The 22,233-nt window shown below is 41.1% G+C and overlaps 2 protein-coding genes across 8 annotated transcripts in view; one reads left to right on the top strand and one right to left on the bottom strand.

Moving 5' to 3' along the window:
* Positions 1–22,233, top strand: part of LOC111244751 (kinesin-like protein KIF12) — a 48,208-nt gene that overhangs the window by 9,409 nt on the left and 16,566 nt on the right. Inside the window, exons 1-9 of one of the 6 annotated variants that reach the window (XM_086979140.1) lie at positions 1,625–2,364; positions 12,894–13,077; positions 15,701–15,828; positions 16,712–16,856; positions 17,055–17,238; positions 19,234–19,364; positions 19,869–19,980; positions 20,201–20,319; positions 20,479–20,583. In XM_086979140.1, the coding sequence (XP_086835266.1) occupies positions 2,333–2,364; positions 12,894–13,077; positions 15,701–15,828; positions 16,712–16,856; positions 17,055–17,238; positions 19,234–19,364; positions 19,869–19,980; positions 20,201–20,319; positions 20,479–20,583 (1,140 nt within the window). In that variant the 5' untranslated portion in view covers positions 1,625–2,332. The other 5 variants (XM_086979138.1, XM_022792135.2, XM_022792134.2 and 2 more) reach the window with 5 other exon arrangements.
* Positions 13,617–15,423, bottom strand: LOC111244752 (longistatin-like). Of its 2 annotated transcripts, none has more exons than XM_022792139.2 (2): positions 14,678–15,390; positions 13,617–14,324 (listed from the first exon to the last, which is right to left on the bottom strand). In XM_022792139.2, exons 1-2 carry the CDS (start codon positions 14,701–14,703, stop codon positions 13,892–13,894), a joined length of 459 nt encoding a protein of 152 aa, XP_022647874.1. In that variant the 5' UTR covers positions 14,704–15,390; the 3' UTR covers positions 13,617–13,891. The 2 variants fall into 2 exon arrangements, 1 of the variants encoding a protein (XP_022647874.1); XR_015320326.1 differs by having other exon boundaries at positions 14,186–14,324; positions 14,718–15,423.

Genomic DNA, 22,233 nt, shown 5'->3' with positions numbered 1-22,233 from the left:
GATTGACCGGGAACTGTTGTCGTTCGGATCTGTCTGCTTCAGGCTTCTACTCGCTGTGTAAGCTAGTATATATCGTTACTAAACCTAATATCGCCTAATAAAAATTCAATTTTCGGCTTAGGTGCAGTTTTTAATAAAACAAAGAAGAATGAAGATATTGACACATTTACGCTATTTCATAGACAGGGATTTAGAAAGCTCGCAGTTGTGTCAGTTCCAGAAAAAAAACAATAGAAGTATTAATGCGTTTTTGTAAATAGTTACCAAATAGTACTGGAAGCAAACAGAGACGAGAAAAACTATCAACAAGAAAGCCTTTGGTTTGAGCTAAGAGGCTCTCAGATAAAAGCGGCGTTTTGAACACCGGAAAAATACGATCAGCCGACATCAGCAATTATTCACTGACGAGAACATGAAAAAAAAACAAACCGTACAAAAATAACCTTCTATTATTTTTTATGTGCATCCTATTGGGTCGCTAACTGATTATGGTAGACCAAGCTAAACAAATTCGCAAAGGTACAACGCGTAGTGTGTTGGGTTAGCGGCAACATTATACATTAGTTATAGTTAGTAAGTGTGGTATTTTAGCAGTGCCACTCTTATCTGCTTGATAAGATCAACACTACCACTGAATCCAGAGGAGGTCGTAATGTGAGTCGTCCTCAACCCGAACCCCATATATTATCGTCACCTCTATCTTGGTACCGTATTAAACAGATTGTATTATATTACCGATATTAAACAGATGTAGCGAAAAGATCGCGCAGATCTACGGATTTATAAATACAATTTACTCGGATGAGCAGAAAACGAGCTACAGCTGTAAATACGAAAGCGATTGCTATACTTTCGCTACTTAAACACCTGCTTCATCGAATGTTATTCTTTGACCCCGCTGATAAAAAAAAAAAAAAAAAAAACTAAGGGTTCGGATGAACGATAGACTACAGTTATATATACCTCAGCGAACAGCGAGATTTCATGTCTTTATGGGGTATAATGCAAACGATTCATTAGAAAAGAAGTCTATTAATAGCAGATAGTTTGTTTATCAGGCGCTAAGTATCTCAAGTATGAAGCGATAGGGCAGTCATAATTGCAAGTATATTGACTGTGATATATTTACAAAACAGGTCGTTTATCATCACGTTATTTGTGACCGTTTGATTAGCAAGTATTGCAGATTTCACCAACGGACTAGCTATTCCACAAGGTGTCGTGCTTAAACGATCCCTTAGCAGACGTTTAACTGCGTTGGTCTGAACTAACGTCTAGAACAAGGAACCATTGTACGTACGTATACGCCATAGGGTTTGTATATTCCCATATATTACAATGCGGCTCATGCAAAATCAACACGGCCAATATATAATTTTTTTTTTCACAAACTATGTTTGTACACAGTAATATTAAAGTCCCGTCAATGATACATAGTCTACATTACGTCAGCATGACCAGAGGTTATCACTTATGTTTAAACATCACGACGATCCAGATTATTCATGCGAACATAACTGCAGAATTAGTTGCAATGAAATAATTACCTACAGCATATATTCTGCTTTCGGCACCTCGACCGTCTTCCTTGCCAAAATGGACATTTTTAACTCCGCTAAATTAGCGGCGCTAAGGACAAAGTAGCAAAAATCAGAAAACAATCACGACACCATATTAAATATACCCTAATTATATCGAAAATGAACGTCGATTAAATTACTTCATGTTGATAATATCACTGCATGGGGCACCACATGGCGAGTGAAAGCGGACACACAGAATTCAGTTGAGATCGTTTTTCTCTCGCTATTACATTACACATAATAGTTCGAAAACTTAGCGGGCTACTAACGTGCGCCGCCATCTTTTGTAGACACAATTAGCTAAGGAGAATATGAAATACGTTTCCTTTCGTAATCTGGATGGTTAAGAGCTCTACCTTAGTAAACAAGACAAATACTCAATAATTGCTATGCAATAATCAGTTGTATTGTTTGCGTATCGTAACCTGTTTATCAAACACAGATTAGCAACATGTAACTGAACTAACTTTTGTATCGCGTTAATTTGTGTTGTGTGTGCTCTCTCCGTAGCCCTTCTCGTGACTTTTGTATGAGCTTTTTTTGTTCTATAGAAAGCTGCCTACTAAAATTTGTTTTTGTTTCTTCTGGCGGTGCAGCACTCTTCTGGTATCATTCTGTGTTATGCATATAGTGTTAGTCTGCCTCCTTTTGGGTGACGAGCCACTGGCACGTGGGCCTCCTCGTCCGCGGCACAATGTCGTGTTCGTGCCTTTGCCATCTCGTCGTGCGTACCGACTACATCGTGCCTTATGCCGCCGTCGCATGCCCCTTCGTACGGACTGTGAGTTGTTGCCAACCGCAAGCAGAAGCTGTTGTAGGCAGCTTGTATGAGTGGTTGGATTCCATCCGCTCCATCAGATTTTCGCCCGCCTCCAGGAGTTGCGGGCGCACAAGCCAGTCGATAGCTTTCTCCTGCTTTAGATTTTGGCTTCATAGGATCTCACATAGGCAGCCGTCAGAGCCACAAGCCCCGCCCTTTCCACATTAACTCTAAACGCGCAAGCGTAGGACTGCGAGCGCTTTATAGACACAGTTGCAGGGCTCAAGCCATTCCCTAACCAGTTTGCCCCCCCCCCCCCCCAGTTGTCATAAGTGTGTCATTTAAAGGCGAGAGCCTCAATATAGGTGAACAGTGTAATGTCTAAAACAAAGACTCAGTAACAAATGTAAGTTCATAAATGACTACGACAATGCAGGTTACTAATTTTGGGGCAAATGGATTTCTACCTGGAGATTGTTTGTTCTTGTCTCCTGACGCGAAAAACCTTACTGATGTGGAGATCTTAGGTAGGTTTTTCATGAAGAGCGTATTTTTGCAATGAAACATCCACTGAGCTAATTAACTCTACGAACAGTTTGTCGATTGGTTCGTCAGGGGACGTTCGTAATTGTCAGACGTATGGTTTTCAACGAGGTTTGCGATGCAGGCAACAAAAAGCGACATCTCTGTGAGGGAAAAATTCAAATAAAAGATTTAAGCTCTAGCTATTCTTTTTAAGTATAATAATACTATTTCTAACAACGCCGTTGCAACAAAGGTGTCGGATAGACCACTGATTGGCCAAGCAGTCGTCATTAAGCTGACATGTACGGCGAAATATTGTTGTACGAGCAGTGTGTTAACATATCCCTGTAGCAAGAGATGTGCTTAAGCCGTGTCGCTCGATGCTACACGTTCATCCTAATTAGAAACCCTGTGTTTAATCTGTTTCTTTTCGTCGCGACATTAAACAAATGCATTTTGTTAAACCCTTTAATGAAAGCGCTGGTTGGGAGATCCCCTATCGTAATGCTACTATACAGAAATCGGTTGATGGAAATGTTGCTTTCGGATCCACTAGTACGATTTTCGCTCACGCTAACCAGGCACCAATCGTGCGCCTTACGGCGTTTGTTTTTGAGACATTGGGGGAAACCGCTGAATTCCCTTCTCCTCACCGTGGTCCCGCAATAGTAGAGGTGATGGCCTCGCTAGTTATTGCGTATGGATCCCCATCTCCAAATGTAGTGGATAGTGTTGTTTCACACGCGGTCTGCCGGCATCTGCCGGTCGAAGATTTCGGTATTGCGGGGGGTTCTCAATTTAACTAAGCAAGCAATACTGACTGGACAAGCGGCCGACGCTGGGGTCCAGCCGATGATAATGCAGCGATGTATATGACTTAGTCACGCACTAGTCCCCTTTCGTCCCAGAGAGGACTGGGCATATGGATAAGAAGTTGCGAGTGTTTCTAAGCAAAGATGAATTGTCAGCCCCTCGACAACTGACCAAGCTAGCCTGCCCACGGATCGTGTGAAATCTTAAAGAGACTACCAGCCCTGTTGTCGCAGACACGAAGTGTCGTTAATGCCCGCCTATCCCTCTATCCCGAAGCTGGGCTAACCTGCCATGCAACATTGCAGGAGTGTCAACGAAGTCACGCAGCGTTCTCTTGACGACCGAAACGTCACCCGTGCTACCTATGAGTAAGAGTTTCGGACCGATCAATTCATTCACCAGTATCAGTGACGCGCTTGTTATCAATCAACGTACTGCTCAAGCTCGGAGCTTGCCTTCGAAGCGCGTTTAACGAGTTCGACACGACATCAGTCAAAGCTATTGAGTAAAGTTCGGCAGCGAGCGTACAGGATCACTGGATATTGAGCGTATCTAACTTATAGAGAGCAGAAGTCCTAATCGTGTTGCTGTATTTGTCAATCGGCGCTTTTGTTAATGTTGTTGATCTGCATACTGTAACGAAACTGGCAGACGTCATACACACGAGTATAACAATTAATAACAGATTTTTTACGATCGACAACTTGTGGACGTATTTCAAAGGTATCGATCTATGCATGATGCTAGTAGACGAACCAGCCAGTGTCGCCTTGCTCAGATGTTTATTAAGGCGTAGACTTGACACGGAGTTGAGTCAACAAAACGCAAAAAATTTATACGATGATGAATTTGATATAGTGGTTGTGGTTAGGAATTTTGTGCTTCAACAGAAATTGTAAGGACAGAGACTGGTATAAAGAAAGTTTTTGGCTTGTCATATCTCCACGGTTCGAAGTCCGGCAGCCCGCGAATCTGCTTATTGTTAACTTAACATTAATTGATTGACTCAAGTTATGGATTAGCGATGTAAGTCAGAGTGTGACAATAAACGTTCAGTCTTCCATCAACTACGATACACTGAGTTATGCTTCTCTCTTTATAAGGGTATCGTACAAGTAGATTTTGTTGTAAGTATAATTTTTATCTGGTTGTCACGCTAATGTTGGCATGCAGCACGCAGCTATTAAAACTTCATAAGAATGCAATGTAAAAGCGGAAGGACGACTATCAGACACTTCTCCTGGCACTGACAACTTTTGTATCATTAAGTTCCGTTCACATACCACGAACTTACTAACCGGTCAGTTGACTATTTTCATTCTGACGATTATTAATCTAGCCTATCACCGAAGTAAGAAAACGCGCCAATTATGAACAGAAACCCCTAGGCCTCTCAGAGACGTTTCTTGTCACTTGGCCTAAAACATTCGAATGTCAATAGTCTTCCTGCTGTGTTCAATGCTCTTTTTCACAAAAATGGTTGTCGTTATCTTTTTTTTATTATTTCTTTCTATAATCTTTCTTTTTTTAGCATGCTGCGCGCGCAGTCTTCTAATAATATATCTGATTTCTGACTATACAACAATTCGCGAAAGGTACCATAACGATGGAAGTGATAGTACATCGACTTTTTGTGTATTCGAATGTACGATCATGTACCATTATATTTACGTAACTCGATTGCTCTGCCCGGTCGAAATAAAGACGCTGTCTGGGATATACAATTGTTCAACGACAGAGGCCTACTGGGTGCGACCTCCAAGTTACTTACATAACAAGCTTATTTTCATTGACGCTGCCGAAAACAGTCGAAATGTACGTATACAGAACTAGTTTTTCGTTGGAGAATGTTGACGCTGCGCAGATTTTGTACGTATTAGTGGACGGCGTAGCAATCAGTCATACGCTGACCTTTATTCTACATGTCTAGGAAATTGGCGAATTACGGAGCTTACTATTTATTATGCTTATTATTAAAAGAAAAAAAAAATCATTTTTCTTCGTTTCCCTCTGTCTTTTAATCAGCAGAACAGGAAACGAGCCATATTATCATATTTGCCTTTGCTTATATGGGCCGGTACCTCTTCGAATAGCATTGCCACATAAACCCGGTATTGATCCACTCCACAAAAAAACCAAAGCGGAAATAAACCTGACTGCCGGATAGATGATCAAAAGGCTCTCGTTCGCTAAACCTTTACTCCCAAAGGGAGTAAAGGTTTAGCGAACGAGATTAGCTATTTTTTCGGCTTATGCCCAGGGCGCCATTGGTTATTACGATAGCCCCTCCGCCGTGCAAAATCAAATGTTTAAACAGATAAATAATATACTATGATTAATTAGCATTCTCATATACGCAATACGACAAAACTACAATAAATATTTCTTCTGTTTGAATAAAAGCTAGAACATTGGCCCCACATCCAAGAAAGAAGTGAGGCATCACCAATAATACTACAGGTAAAATCTTGTCGTTTCACTCTGCAATGCAAAGGCTTAACTTGTGAACGGAATCGTTGTGATAGGAAGGCCTTGTCGAGGACTTTGCTCCATTTGCTTGCTATTTTTGTACTAACATGACAGCACTCGGCTTTGCCCCTTTCGGCTTTCTCACAACCTAACCTTATAATGACTCGAAAAATAGACGGTCAGCATACGAGCACACTCTGCAATGTTTTGTCTAAAGTCGTTCGCTGCTGTTGGCACTGTGGCCACACGGCGGTAACCGCGAAGCGGAATAACTCGGCTGCGCCGATACCTCCACAAAGACAGCGTCATGCAAAAGCACTGCTGGCGAAAGTGGGAGAAGGGGTCGGGGAAAACCCCCATTGTTGCGTGAAACCCTAGGGAATGTCGTGGCGTAAGCCAATGTAGAGAAAGGGTCGAGGTAGGGAAAGCTTATTCACTTCCAGCAGGTCGATATGGCCAGACGATACGGGGGGCAATCATATCATACCACCAGTCGTCATCATTTTCTGCTTATTTCAAAATATCTAGCAAATCCAAATGTCAGACCGAATGTAAACTCTATAAAATACAACGTGGATTAACTATGACAGAAAACATTATTGTTATATTATTTGTTTATAGGTGCCTGATAAAAGAAGAACCTTCAATATACTTCCTGCGTATTTTCTGTTATTATTATTACCGATGCTTTTTATGGGCGAAATTATTAAGCCACCCGTTTTGAGCGTCACTATTAGAGACAACGCGGCTATTAGACAGACCGAAGATTTATTACGCGGGGATGGACAACCGCTCAGTCTGTTTTTGCGCTCTCTAACTTGACGTTGAACAGAAGTTATAAACTGCCCCCTTAACAGTGAAAAATGAGGTTGTTCTTATTTCAGGACATATTCTACGATAGGCACAAGAAATACTTCAAGCTTTCATCGTTTGCGCTAGGTCCATTTTCATTGAAATGATGCAAACCATTATTTGGCGCGTTGTCGTTTCCTCGGTCGATTGCGACCTCGGTTAGGTGCGGCGTGAGCTGCGTTGTTTATTTTAGCTTTCAAGAACCTGACTCAGGTAACGACGTAGACGGATAGGCCTGTGGTAAAGAGCAAACGCCAGATATCCGGCTCTTGAGATCGGTCCATCTGATCTTCAGTCCAGAAATTGCTTATTCCAATAAAAGTTTTGCTTATGTAAAATTAGCGAAATGTGGGACATATGAAACATAAGGCATAGAACATTTCTCATACCTAAATATACTTTTACATACGAGGCAACAACCTAATATGAAATACTGAACTAAAGCAAGTTCAAACCTTCTTGATAAATTCAATAGATGTCCTACTCTATGGATACAGGCTGTTCATACGCGCTTGTCGACAGACTTCAACCAGCAACTGTCTGATGGAGCAACTGTCTGACGGAGGTGCCTAGGTCCTCTTAGCTTATGTTTCGGCCATTTTTTGTCAACTTTGAATTCTTTTGAATTGTAAACCAAACTTCCCTTTGTCGAAACGATTCTCAAAAATTAAACAGAATATAATAATATAAGGAACTAACGCTCTTAATTGGCGTTTTTTTCGCATATTAATTAAAGAGCTCTGCTGACAGCCGCGACAGCGACTAACTAGAAAGCCATTTAGAAGGCAGGTAATAATTTTTGTAAATTATAGGCATTATATAACCATAGATACACGAGTTTTTATAGGTTTTAAACTAATAGCTAGGTCTGTCATATTTGTTATGATCTGGACGAGCGTTTCGTGAGGCTTCAGCTGCTGTGTACCTAATAAAAGCTATCCGCCGTTGAATCACCTTGAAGCAGACGTACATCGGGGTAACAGCGACGATACCTTTCGCGAAAAGACAGTCCTGGTCGAACATTTATATCCTTTCGGCTATTATGTGACCAGTTTAAGGTGGGATCTTTATTTTCAGTCCCGTACGTTATGTATATATATATATATAAGAGCAATTACAAATTTACAAAAGAACCCTTAACGTGGGCAATAAATTACGACAAAGAGTAAAATGAATTTCGGATCTATTGATCAATCAAAGTCACCTATTAGCATTCAAATACTTGAAATACATATATTCATAAGAAGTTGGCCTAACAAACCTGATACGCGGTGTGCTGCCGCACGTAAGGCAGCTTTATAAGATGGGATGAAACTAATCTTATCAGACGGTCCCGCAAATAGTCTGCCTTACGATTTGCCAACGATTGCATGTTACTGAGTCTATACTTCGGTTGGCTACCGAGTCAGATTGGCCAGCAATTAAAATTGGCCGACGAGATGCATCGTACGTATCTTGAAGTCTTTTACATTTAATACAAGCACCAGATTTATCAGGCGGTGATGGAAAACGTGAGGCATTACATGTCTGTTAGACCGCTTATGTCATTGTCAGGTCTCGTTCGCGACGACGATCGTTTGGTAGAATTCGAAATCTGCCTCTGCGAATTTTCGATCCCATTGGCAGATTTCCCTGCAGTGCTAGTGTTGATTATAGATTGAAACTATGATGGAAAACTTCGGCGGCGCCGCCGCCGCCGCCGATTGTTCTTTTAAGAAACGAGGCTTTTGTCCGATTCAGTTATACAAGGCTCTTGGTCGCAATAATCTCTTAGGCTATGTTCATTCAACGTGTATGTACTCTTTTATTTATTAGATGGTAAAGAGCTAAGGAATCTAATGCTGTTATTCGAACGTGACAGCTAAGTGCTTCCTATGGCGAGGTACCGAACTGTTGCTGCCAGCCCAATGAGCGCGGGGTGTAAATTGAGCTTTCTCGCAGTGATTGCGTTGGTATTTACGAAGGCTGTCAACGTCGTGGGGTGACGGATCAATAGCTGCTGACCATTGCTACTTCTGAGGTTGTGGCGCATGAAGCCATATCATCTGCTTTAGGTTTAAGCTTGATAAAAAGCACAGCATATAGGAATTAGGTGGGTAGAGAGAGCCATGAGCATTTCACGCAGCCCCCGAAGCTGTGACAAAAGACAGATCGTGCAGCCCATCAGAAGGACAACTGCCACCTAACCAACCAACCAACCGTACAATTGATAATGAAAATCGTATATCGTATCTGTATTGCTAGAATCAGCTAAACACATCATCTGATTTGTTGTATGCTATGTTTCATACCGAGCGACATTAACGTAGTGAATAGGTCTTGTCTACCTTGCTACCGTCACCCTTAGACGGGTGGGTCACGTATGGTCGGTAAGTTACAGCTGTAATTGTTGCGTGACAGGACACGATCTCAGAGGGTACATCCGTTACGTACCTAGTTAGTCCATGTGAGGAAAGTGTCCCGTAAAATTTGGCAGAATTAATTCGAATAATTAACTTAATAAAAATCATGGATGAATTTTTCACTGTTGTATTCTTAGCAGTAACCGCAGCAATAAAGCTTAATAAAATATTGCGTCAAACTGCGAAAAAAAAAACAATCAACACTTGGGTCGTACGAGTCTGCTTCGAGCCAAGCCCGGTACATACTGGCCTATGTAGCCTGAATCATCGACGATAAATAGATAAGTCCTCATTTGATCAGGGTATGTCTAACTTTGTGACTAGTTCACTGGATAGTACTGTCGCATTTCCTGCTTCTTTTTGCACCCTCAATAGTTACTTCTTTACAATAGCATCGCGCTATCCAATGACCTGCAGGTTTCTGCGTCGTGTAGTTACAATAAACAGGCGCTTACGCTGCAGGCCGCAATGGCACAGCGTATCAGATATAGCCGTAATAACGTGTGCGTTTATGAGTGAGTTCGTGTATTAATGTACGTGTAAACTTTGTTAAAGGTATCGCATAACTTGTTTCGTATAAAATAATACCATTTCGCGACAATCCCTGCGCGAATCATCCTGCGCATACCGCTTTTCAACGGCTTAGTATTTCAAAATGTGGACAGCTTTTATTGACTTGTGCGCTTCTAGCTGCTCCCAAAACGCATTAATTGAAGAGTTGAGGGAACAATTGAGAGTTAGTGGGTAGTTGATTTCGGCGGAATGAAGTCTACCTGTCGATGTCGAGCCGCACGATATACCGACCCAGGCTAGATAAGCGTTGCAATGTTCCTGTTGAATCGTACGTAAGTAGCATATATTTATATATAATATGGATCAGATCCCTTGGCCTCTCAATAAGCCGCACATAGAATTCTCCTTGACTTAGACTCTGTTCGATCCGGTAAAATCGCATTAGCATATATACATATAAAACGGGTCCTTCCATTGTCACGACTTATATATGTGTGCATTACGCGTCGGCCCCCCGAAACCTAATTTATATAGCTTTCTTATAAACAGTTTGTGATGTTCGCCTCATGAAGTCCCATACATCATGCAGACTGCGTATAGAATAACGATTTCAAGCAAAATGATACAGAACGACTTAATGCATAACGAGCCGATGCGGATGCTTCATGTCCCTTTAACCTTCAAAATACCACTTCAGTATAGCTACTGTCAATGGGTTTATAGACGACAACAACAATGATAATTATAATAATAACAAGGACGTTATTGGGTGCCAGAAGAAGTCCAACGAGGGCGACACTGGTCGGAGAGGCGTCGCTATAGTACAACGCAATATTCTCTAAGCTGTTACGCAAAATGTCGTTCCTAAATGAACTTTCTCAGTAAAACATGTACTCCAATATTACATCGAATATGAGTCAACTTTTAGTATGTACTATAGTTAGAACAATTGATGACATTTCTATTAAAAGATAATCATCTGCGCCCACGTATAACATTAAGAAATTCAGAGCGGGCCATACCTATGGGTCTGATGGATTTATCAATTGAGAAGCATTTTCTCTTAGATTATTTCATCTGAACTCGAAAGAAAGTGTCGAAAGCCTGTCGTTCCGGCGTTGGTTCAACGCGGCTTTCTAAGAGTGAGGAAAGTAGGAGGCAAGTCAACGGCATATGTGCCCAACGGGCAACACCATACAAAATACTTTTTTACATATCATCAGCCATATATTTTGTTATGTTGTTAAGAATCGCACTTGGACACAGAGAAACGACACCCAACGAAATAAGTGGGTTAGATATATAACGAGATACCTAACGATAGCGTCGACAAATGTGTCTATGGTATAATAATATGATGACCCAACTTTGCCCAGGCGATACAGCCAAACCCTCACCTAAAAGATCGACAAAAACACCGAACTACTTCACTTTGAATCACGGTTACTTGGATCTCGAATTCGTTTGCAGTAGCAGGTAATTATAATGACAATGTTGGTACTCAACTGTCTCAAAAAGACCTCTGTTGAGTAAATAGAACGGCCTATGGAACGTAGTGAACGTGACGTAAGTTCGTCGGCTAATTGCCGATAGTTCAAGAATCAATCCAACGCGGAATGAAGAAAATGATTATTCCTTAGAAATGTTCAAATCCTTCAAACTAGAGTCTTTTCAAAAATCCGACTTGCAATACGGGATGCAAAACGGTAGATCACAACATTGTATCTACGGCCGTTATTTAAGATAGGTATACAATGCTGTGGCAGAGGCTCATTCTTCACATGAGATTTCTTCTTGTTTATACGATCTGTCATAATTAGCCTTCATTGCAGTTGCGGCTCGAAGTTAAACTTTGAATAGCGGACGAAAACGCAACTGTTGATAGTGTTAGAAACATAACAAGCGTTCTACTTATTTTTATGGACTATGTAGCATTCGTGTGCCAATGGTCACATGGACAACATCAGCTCTTCAACCAGAATTAGGAAAATCTGTGCATCTTCTCGTAACACCTTGATAGAGTCCCATGGATTTGTTCATGGGACATTTGACAACTATCAGCTAGTTTCTTTCCCGTCTAGTTATGCAAGCACTCCTTTACTACTGATTACCTGTACTTCTATGCCACTGATGCTATTGTGAAGATACGCTGTTGAAGTTCCGAGAGGATGGGAATTTGCCTGTTGTAATAGTTCAAAACTAAATAACACAAACTCCGTAGTCAAGTCAATAATTTTCGCTGTCCATCTTGGTCTTCCAGTTGTCTAACAATACATATAGCAAATCTATTAGTCGTGTCTTCCCATAGGTCTGCTTTTAGATAATTTCATACGCAGCGAACGTAGTGAAATATGCCTCAGTTGGTTTAGTTAACGTTCAGGTGTACAGGTTTAGAGAGATGACACGGAACTATCGGCCAGCTCGAACATTTTCGACTAGCTTGACCAGGCCGTGAAGAATTCATTGGTCCTGATTTCATAGCATTATAACAAGCTTAGGTCAATGGACCGTTAGATCCCTTTTTTTTGTTTGCATGTTTATACTATAAAAATGTTTTTTAATATTTTTCTTTTAATTTTTACGACTTAATTTTTTCACCAACTTAATTTTTCCAAGATGGATACAAAATGCCGATAGAAAAAATTATCATTATTTTTGGTGCAGCACCAACAGCCAAAAGCGACTCTGACCGATAGTTCTTTATTAAATGCTAGTTCCTTTGGGGTGGACTGAGATCACCTACGAGCCCTAGACCCGATACACGCCTGTAAGTTCACCACTTAATCAAATGGAAAAGCCTTAAACCCCTATGGCTGAATAGTGCACTTTTTTTTATGATAATAATACCAATAATCGTAGTTTTATGCCGAAAACGTAAATTGTTTACGCATGGAAACTTCAGTCTGCAGAGGTCACCGCACGATTGGTGTCTGTTCTATTCACCTAATTTCTTCCAATTTTCTTATGACTTTTCAGACCGTCTACAGCATCGTCCCAGGACTCGCTGATGACAGCTGGGAGCCCCGAAGCGTCTTCAGTGTCCAATGGAGATCTGTCGGACAATATTAACGTGGTCGTCCGGGTTCGTCCTACTAATGACATCGAGACACGCCACAAGGACTCCCACGCCCTTCAGTATCCGGGCGAGGGGCAAATTTTGGTACCAGCTAAATATATCCGCTCTCTTTTTACTTGCAATAGACTGAAAGGAAAACTATTCATTTGGGCAAAGCGACATAAACGTAGAATGAATATAGTCAATACTACCTAGCTAACCAATATGTCTAAACGCTGATCCGGACCAGTTTTCGTTGTACAAATTGAATCGCATTATAGAAAAGATGATAAAAAATCAATCGATTAGAGCTATTTAGCCTAAAGGGCTTCCAATGCTAACTCTGAACAAACGTTAGTCGAGAAGAGGTATAAACTGTTTACATTCCGAAGTCTGAGAGGCAATTGACGCTTCAGAGAAATAACATGGATCAGGTGAAAATACACGCGTTGCTCTGGCTGAATTGGCTAAGCCCAGTCAATTGCAGCTGGAAATATTGGAAGCTCTTAAATGTCGCTAACTCTCCCTTCTTTCTCTAGTCTATCGCTTTCCTTGTTTGTTGAGTACCTGAACCTGTTCTCTAGCATCAATAGCTATTCTATTCCAAATAAACTATGTATAAACAGTAATTAATTACTTACAAGTTAGTTTTGGATGAAAAAATTTATAGAAAACACAGGTGTTTTTTTTTTCCATTTGTTTGTCCTTCCTTCACATGCTAAATTTCTTCACTGTCGAATTTTCATTTGCTATCGTACTATTTATCATACGCAATTCATACGATGCCGTTCGATAATAAATATACATACGAGTGACTATGTTACGTCTGATATCGATTCCTTTCTCGCGTTTTGTCTAAATGTTCATTAATTTCGATTGATTCCTAGGAGAAGCTCCCGTCTGGTATAAGTGTGCGAAGTTACTTAGTTGTTTCACTTTTTTGGGACCGCCGGTTCGAGTCGACCCACTCAGCATAGCTAATGAATCCATCCTGATTGGCGTCGAGGTGAAGAAAGGCGTCCACTAACGCTTCGAGCTGTTCCACCGTAAGTCCTGCAATGTCAGGACGCAGAGCAGTTGAGTGGGATACGATTTTCATAAGTTCGAGTCCATCAAGAAGATTATTATTGTCGAAATCGTGCATTCTCATGACGTAGAATATTGACTGCTCGTTCGATATCGTTCCCTCTTTTTGCAAGTCGATAAGATGCTTGAGATCTTCTTGGATGTGTTCTGTGTCCCGGATGATGCTTTCGGAGTTATACTTCTCACGAAATTTGTCTATCGCGTCTTCATTGGATAGCCCAGCGTTTGCCTGCTGCGTCGCAACTGGCCGCAGAATAATACCCAAGCTACAAATAAAAATCGATAAATTTATGAGTGCATATATCGAATTGGGCATCTTTGCTTTTTATTTGCTCTGCACTATCACACAGAACTCATTTAGAAATCGCTAAAACACTCGAAGCTGACGCCGATTTTATAAAGTTACAATGTGCGTATCAGTTGCCCGTTCACTAACTCAGTACATCCAAGGCACAATACGGCCGTTGTACGCGGTGGATGCGCTATGTCAGATAGATTGAAACTGTTTTACACCTTCCTAATACTCTGTCTGGACAAAACGTTAGTTTAAAACGTCTAGTTATTATTGATACTGATAGTAATAACAGTGTCGTATATCTGTCGCAACGAGCTGGCCGACCAAAATCGAGCGCGATGATTCAACATGAAATGTTCAAGACCTCAAACAGTGGCGACACAATGGACGGATATGATAGCTATCCGTCTCGATACTTCACAGCCCAAATGATTGCACAAGCTAACCGCCATAGGCCACCTATTGTTAACATGTTTGGCTGAACATCTGTTCTTGTATCGGAAATTTGCGAACTTATGGATTGCGTCTCTATAGAGAGAGAGAGGGAGATAAAGAGGGCGCTGCGCCGCTATGTCGTTGCCTTTCGACTGGGGTTTCTCTCTTTCGTGTTGCCAATATGGCGCTTCAATGTATCACTAGGCTTTGTTCAAACGCCATATATTGGCAAATGACGTTACTGTAATCGTAAACGAACGTTTGCCCGCATCGACTAGAGGCGTTTTATGTATTGCAAGCTTCTACTACTTGATTATTTACGAGTTGAAAAGTCGACTGTCGAGATTCGATAGGGACGACAGTATATGTTGACATCATTCATAGACTGAAAAATCTATTGCACGCCACAGCGTATGGTTACGTTCGTATGCCAGTCACTTGCCAGACCAACCGGGTGTTTCCCTGTACGCGTATGTTCGTGCATTAGATGTGCCATGCCAATTCATCTTCATAGTATATACGATACTGATAAAATTGCAGTTGTAAGTGGCTTAAAAAATCAATAGACAATCGATAGATGTTGATTCTCGCGCAACAGCTTCGACAAATCGCCGCGTGCAACGTTTCCGCGTAAGCTCTATCAGCAACTTGCTCTGTCTAAAGTATGTCAGCTTATCGTGCGCCTTTTCGAATATCCAGCCGATAAGAAACTGATCAATATTCATCAAACTTTTCCTAAACGGTTCGGAGGTTATGTTAGTTAACGTCACATGAAAGTCCTACGCTCGTCATGCCTAGCGCGTTCCTACATGTATAGTACTTAACCCTTTGCGGTAAAGTTTATCATGCATAAAAAAAAAATTGCTTAGCGTAGAAAAAGCTAGACAATTAGATATCTGATCTTGATTACAGGTGGACGAGGAACAGACGACGCAAACAAAGCTATTCACCTTTAGCGTCGTATTTGAACCTGAAGCAACGCAAGAGGACGTACTTGAATATTGTGGAGTTAAACGCTTATGCGACGCCGCGCTCGATGGGTAGAATCCAACCACAAAAGAGTCATAAATGCATGTTATAGTCTAACGCGAAATTTTTACTAGAATACTTTGCAGACGACTACGGCACAGTACCAATGGAATAACTCGCACCGATGTCAGCCGTTTGTCAACGTTAGGAAACACGTATTGGACAATTTTCGACTACAACCAACTCGTTGACGCTATCACGACAACAGGACACCGAACCAAGATCCACCAATCAAAAACCCCACAGTGTCAGATAAATGCCTTGGTAGTAGAATCTGGCCTTCGTAATCCAGCAACCCTGAACACCTCCGAGATTAGGGAAGGACACAGCGGCGCCGCTAATTTAAGGCAGGCACTGTTTTTGGCGGGTAGCCATGACTGGGATGAAGTTGTTCAGGCAGATAGAACGTCAATACGTTATTTCCCAAACGGGAAACAAACTAGCTAACTATCGGATACATAAATAAGTTTATAGAGATATAAACACTGATTAATTACGTTCACCGATAACAACTTTGCTAATGACTACGCCTCTAATAACAACTAGTGGGTCAGTTATTACTGTTATAACGGCAGCTTTTGAACGGTATGAAGTTGTTTACCGTCACAAGCTGTGCTACAACTGACAACAACAGTTTTACAATGACTTTCTTTCGCAGATCAATCAAGTTTACCTAGAGGACCCCATCTTGAGAACACCTTTATGTTTCGAGTTTTGCTGGCTGGTTCGAAACGAAGTCAGTCCGTTTATGCCCGGGCTTGAACCTAGACCCAACGTGTCCCAACGTGGACCACAACCAACGTATAAATGCCTGTACTAAAGTAAAAATTCGTGTTTCCATTTGATTTTACGGACTATGACTTCATTCATATTCGCTTTGTGTATGTATATTAGATTTGCGTCGACAATTATGGCGTATGGACAGACCGGCGCTGGTAAAACCTATACGATGACCGGCACTGAAGCAGGCAAGGATAATCAACCAGGACTTATTCAGCTCTCATTTGCATATCTATTCAACGAACTAAAGCAGAGAAAGGCATGCTTCTTTTTCTAAAATATAATCCTTCTACAATATGGAACTTTCCCTGTGTCGTAACATTAAATCCCTGTGTTGACAATCTATACTTGCTTAATGCTTTCCACTCCTCTAGGATAAAATGGGCATTTCCTTGTCTGTATATACAGCTGCATCGTGAATTTTTGAATGATGATTATATATCTACATTGAATACAGGAGACGACGTACGTGGTGCGTGCGTCGTACCTGGAAATCTACAAGGAGCACGTTCTGGATCTCCTGAATCCGTCGCCGAAGAGTTTGCAAGTTCGATGGAATAAGAACAAAGGCCACTACGCCGAAAATCTATTTGTGGTCGAATGTGAGGATATCGGCGACCTTCAGGGAGTCCTTGAGGAAGGTATGTAGTTTTCGCGACGTAGACATCAGATCGATGCGATATATACTATTTTCAAAAACGCTTACATCCTTCCATTTGACCACGTTCATGACGGAACTTTAATAAACAATCAATAATCTAATGTAATTCATAGCTTAGCCTGCCACTCTAAAGTTTTGGAGACCTTAAAACATTCCAACCGTTCGATGTTATCTGATATTTGTTTTTTCGACCTTTTAGGCCAACATGTAACTAACTAGAAGTATGCTTTAAATGATCGTAGCGAAAACCCCAGCTGGTGAAATCTACGTAATACTTTTTACTATTCGGTTAGTATCTAGGTTATTTATATTCTATAACAAAAATAAGCCTTTGACGGATCCATCTGCAATTGTCGTCCCGGTGGAGCCGACTAGTCATTAGAATTACAATGGTATGCAAAGCAGGCGTTTCGGTCAATACCGCCCCTGTTTTCTTTGGCTTTTCGGTATCGATGCGGGTCATCAAGAAGAGAATATCCTACCGCTCCATTCGAAAACCTTGGTTTTTGGCAATAACAAGCAACAGATATTTTGCTTTTCGGCACCAGTTGAACCTTCCAAACCTGTATACTTTCTAGGTATCCACGGTACCCGTTTTATTAGTTATTTATAAAAATACACAGTTTGCAAGCTGTTGCTCAAATATATCGTGGGCTAGATACTAAAAACTAATGGCATTAGGATCTGTAATGTAGTTTTGGTCTTCTTATTCTGACAAGACCGTCTGTAAGGCGAGGAAAGGTACAGCGGATTTTCGCTCAGGGTAACAGATCGTAATAATAACATCGTAATAACGCTATTCGCTTAATTTTTACGTACGTTCTAACGCTGTGATGGTCTATTGAAATCGATTTGCATGGTTAAAGAGAAACGTCGAATCGGGTAAGGCACGGAACGAACAATATTGCACAAAGGATTTCTGTCCGTGAAGGACATTTTTGAGTTAAGGCCTTACGGCCAAGCTGCACGGGGTCGATCATTCTGTTTTCACAACGAACCACGATTTATATAGGTAGATATAAAACAGATGCATATATGCATGTTGAACTGTGGATACAAAGTGGGGAGTTGATATTTGCAAACGGCTGAGTGGCAGAAATGGCCCCGATGGGTGGAAGTATTACCACATACGAAGTAAATACGGGTAGACAAATTAAATGTGAGCGCTGTGTTTCTCCAACTGTGTTCTTACATGTAGGCTTTATTGACGATGTGATGTTGTAACTATTGCTGGCATGGAAGGTTCGGCCACTTAGGTGTCGTACTGAAGGCCCGAAATAAGGCCGAGCTAATTGTTGATTTTTTTATAATTTTCAATAAGTAGTCATACTTTTTACTATCAGGTAGCAGCTCTAAGCAGTTTAAGTAATGGTACGCCGCTATTGTAAGCAACAGCCTTGGAGTCGCTTAGCTTGGCGCTTAATATAGACAATATGAACAAAAGGATCCGAGAAGCCATGTAAACTTATATTGGCTCAAAAAAATATGCATGCGCAGTAAATATCTAGAGGATTTGATACAAAAACCCATCATATATTGATTTTGTAATAGGTTTTCATTGCCCGTAATTTTTTGTTCATACTCTTTATTGAATTCTAAGTAACTAAATAACATGGCAAACTAAATCTGATTAGACCTAGCCAATTACTAAAACAACTCATCTGTGTCGGTATCAATCGGAAACTTGAACTTTTTGATTATTTCAGTGGCTGGGCAGACAACTGACCTTTAGCTGTCTACTCTACTAAAGACGAAGGAGAACAAAAAGTGTAAAATTGAGTTTAACACTGAGCTATTGAACATCGATATGATATGCTATATAACAACCTATATAAATGATGAAGGTATGACTGCAATTAGCAGTCCGCTCGTCAAGAAGCCAGTATCAGTCCGTTTCAGTAATTTCACATAAAACAAGGCGGCGTCTAATATCTAATTCGTATAGCTAATTTCTGGGTCGTTTGGGTATTTTCAGGCCGGAAGAATCGTCAAATCCGTTCGCACGAGATGAACGAACATTCATCCCGTTCGCATACAATCCTCACCGTGTACCTCAACTCGGAACAGAAGGACTTCGATGACCCAACTAGTTATATTCGCAAACAGGTACAAATATGATGTGAAAATACAGTTTCGTCAATATTAGAAACATATGAGCTGGCGTTATAAACACGGTTTTGCGATGATGCCGTATAATTCTGTTGAAATTATCAGAACATTTTTGACGGAAGTGTGTAGGAAGGGGGTGGTGTTAGAAATTAGAAGTGAGCTCAACGCTTCTACATAATTCGTTAGCAGGCAATGTTAGTCATCAAGTTATTCCTGAAGCTCATAGCAAATGAAAGGGAAACGTAGGCTGGTCGATTGAGTAAACTAGAATTGAAGCCGAAAGGCTCTAATTCCAATAGGCCATATAGGATATTTTTTAGTCCCTGGTATCGCTAGAAGGTATCATTGTTCTGCTAAACTCGAGCTGACATGAAAGATCTCGTTGAAATTGAAAACTGAAAAAATCAAGTCATTGGCTCTTGTTCCTCCGCTGTGACGCTATTTAATGCTGCTTTAGACCTGTCCGCGGACAACAAAATAGTAAAGCAAACTATTTTACAGGGCAAGCTGAGTTTTGTCGACCTGGCAGGTTCAGAAAAGACGAAAAAAACAAAATCGCAAGGAAGCACGCTTAAGGAAGCCAACAACATCAATAAGAGTCTCCTCGTGCTCGGTTAGCAACACGTGTCGTTTCTAATGTGTCATTAAGTATAACTATTTAACAGACAAGTATCCGCATTCGTTCAGATAGATCCAACCAAAATAAGCCACAGACTTCGTGTTACAGCTGATCGTCATGTTCCTAATAGCTGAGTGCCAGCCGGCATACAGTCTAAATATCACCCGCTTTTCATCGCCCTGTCATAATCGCGTTACGTTGGTATATCGTATAGGCAATTGTATTTCAATGCTAGCGGATCCGAAGAAACGCAATGGGCATATCCCGTACCGGGATTCAACGCTTACAAAACTGTTGTCAGACTCCCTGGCTGGAAACGGGATGGCACTTATCGTAAGTGGACGTTAACGGTTTCTACTATAATACGTGTGAGCGTATCTCGTATTGAACATGAATTATTGTTGAAATGTTCACCGTGCAGGGGCAAATGAAGAACTAGCATTAAAAGCACGTTTTCGTATGTGAGTTGAATATATCGTGTTTTTTTTTTAGATCGCCTGCGTATCTCCTGCGAGGTCAAATACGCTTGAGACTATTCAGACTCTACGGTACGCCTCGCGCGCGCGAAGGGTTAAAACTAAGCCGATGGTTCGAATGGTGAGTCCTTTCGGTAAATTGAACCATACACACCACAAAAAACAAAGCTCAAGTTCGGTGATTTTAGTAGTTTAATAGTAATTTATTAAAAGTCTAGTAGTCATTAGGTCGTTAAAACTTCTCAAGGACATGTAGTAAAACAATCGTCAATGATCTGGGCAGATACTAAATAAATAAACTATTCGCATGTCCTATAGCAGGCAGTCATATTGGTATAAATAAGGTTCCAGAGTTTCGATCAGGCTTAAATCAAAAAAGTGGTTAGTTCCGACGCTTTGCGTTAAGCAGTTTATTATGCCGAACGCGTCACAGGCGCCGTAACCCTGAGAGACTGAATTTAGGACAGTTATGGTTGCTCGGCTGCAGTTATCACGAACGCAGGAAACGTAAGATAGATCAGTTTATTGCGTGCAGACTCCGTTTCATATTTGATAAATATCGTATTTTATCGTCTGTTAAACAGTGAGTAAACAGTGTTGGTATCAGTAAGGCCTATGATGCATAAATAAATTATGTGAACAGTTTGCTTAGAAATCAGCGTATGCTTGTTTATGTACCGCTCTGAATATATCTTTTTAAAGAAGAAGGCGGCCGCTAAAGCTAAACTTTAATTAAACCGATGGGTAAGATAGATACAATAAAGTAAATCCAAAACAGATTTAAGAACCTCCATTGTGACCCGAACCTTCAATGTGTTTAGAGGTCGGCCTTTTTACCTTTGTTTGTTTGTTTGTTAGATACATGCAAATATAGCGAGATTATTTTTAACCATTTCTCATTTCAGCACAACTCCAGCCGAGCTTCTGGGCATACAGGTATCAAAGTAGGGTGGAACATCATTATCTAATTATTAGTTATATGCCGCTATCAAATCGGTATCAACATTAAAGAACGTTCATATCTAGTCTTGATATTCTCCGATGATGAGCAGTAAACATATTTACGAGTTGCCATTGAACATTACGGGACTGCGCCTGTTTTGGCCTACGTCAGGCTAGAACTTAACGCCTGAAAACTGCGTCAACAATGATCGACCGACGTGGAACGTATGCATAATCGATAGACGACCTGAGCAATTTATAGGAGTCAGTTGGGCGAGAATAGACGCAAAGGGGCTGACCTTCAGCAGTCGAAATGAGCTCTCGGTCAACATCTGGAAACGGCTAGCGACTGCTATTTCTCTAGGCATTGTACTTATGAACTTGGGCACGAAATCGGCTGACAAGCTCACGACTAATATTGGTGGTTTTCCGGAGCCAGATATTGTCCAGCCATAGGCTCGTTTCGGCATCTCGATTAAGGCAATATCGATATAGCAATAACTCCGATCAGATTCTAATCAGACTCGGTATTTGGATGCAGGCTAGCATCATTTGAATGCAAAGTAATACGCGTGTCATTACCGTGACTGGCTTTTCGGCCAACAATACTTGAAAGAATCAGAGTAGTAAAGTAGCGAGTAAATATCTGGTGAAGTCTAGTCGTATGTGACGCTCACAATTGATTCGCTATCGCTACGCGAATCGAACACAAGATCCAGTGGATGTGGCTACCTTGACGTCAAGGCCAACGTTCAGACTACGTAGACGCTTATGGGACTCATTGTTTCGCGTCCTTTCAGCTATGGGAAGAATTATAGTAGGTCGGGTT

Source organism: Varroa destructor, unplaced genomic scaffold, assembly GCF_002443255.2.
Source record: "Varroa destructor unplaced genomic scaffold, Vdes_3.0 BEIS01000002.1, whole genome shotgun sequence".
NCBI classification, from domain to species: domain Eukaryota; kingdom Metazoa; phylum Arthropoda; class Arachnida; order Mesostigmata; family Varroidae; genus Varroa; species Varroa destructor.
Note: the sequence above shows the minus strand (reverse complement) of the source record. Positions and strands in the feature narration are given on the sequence as shown.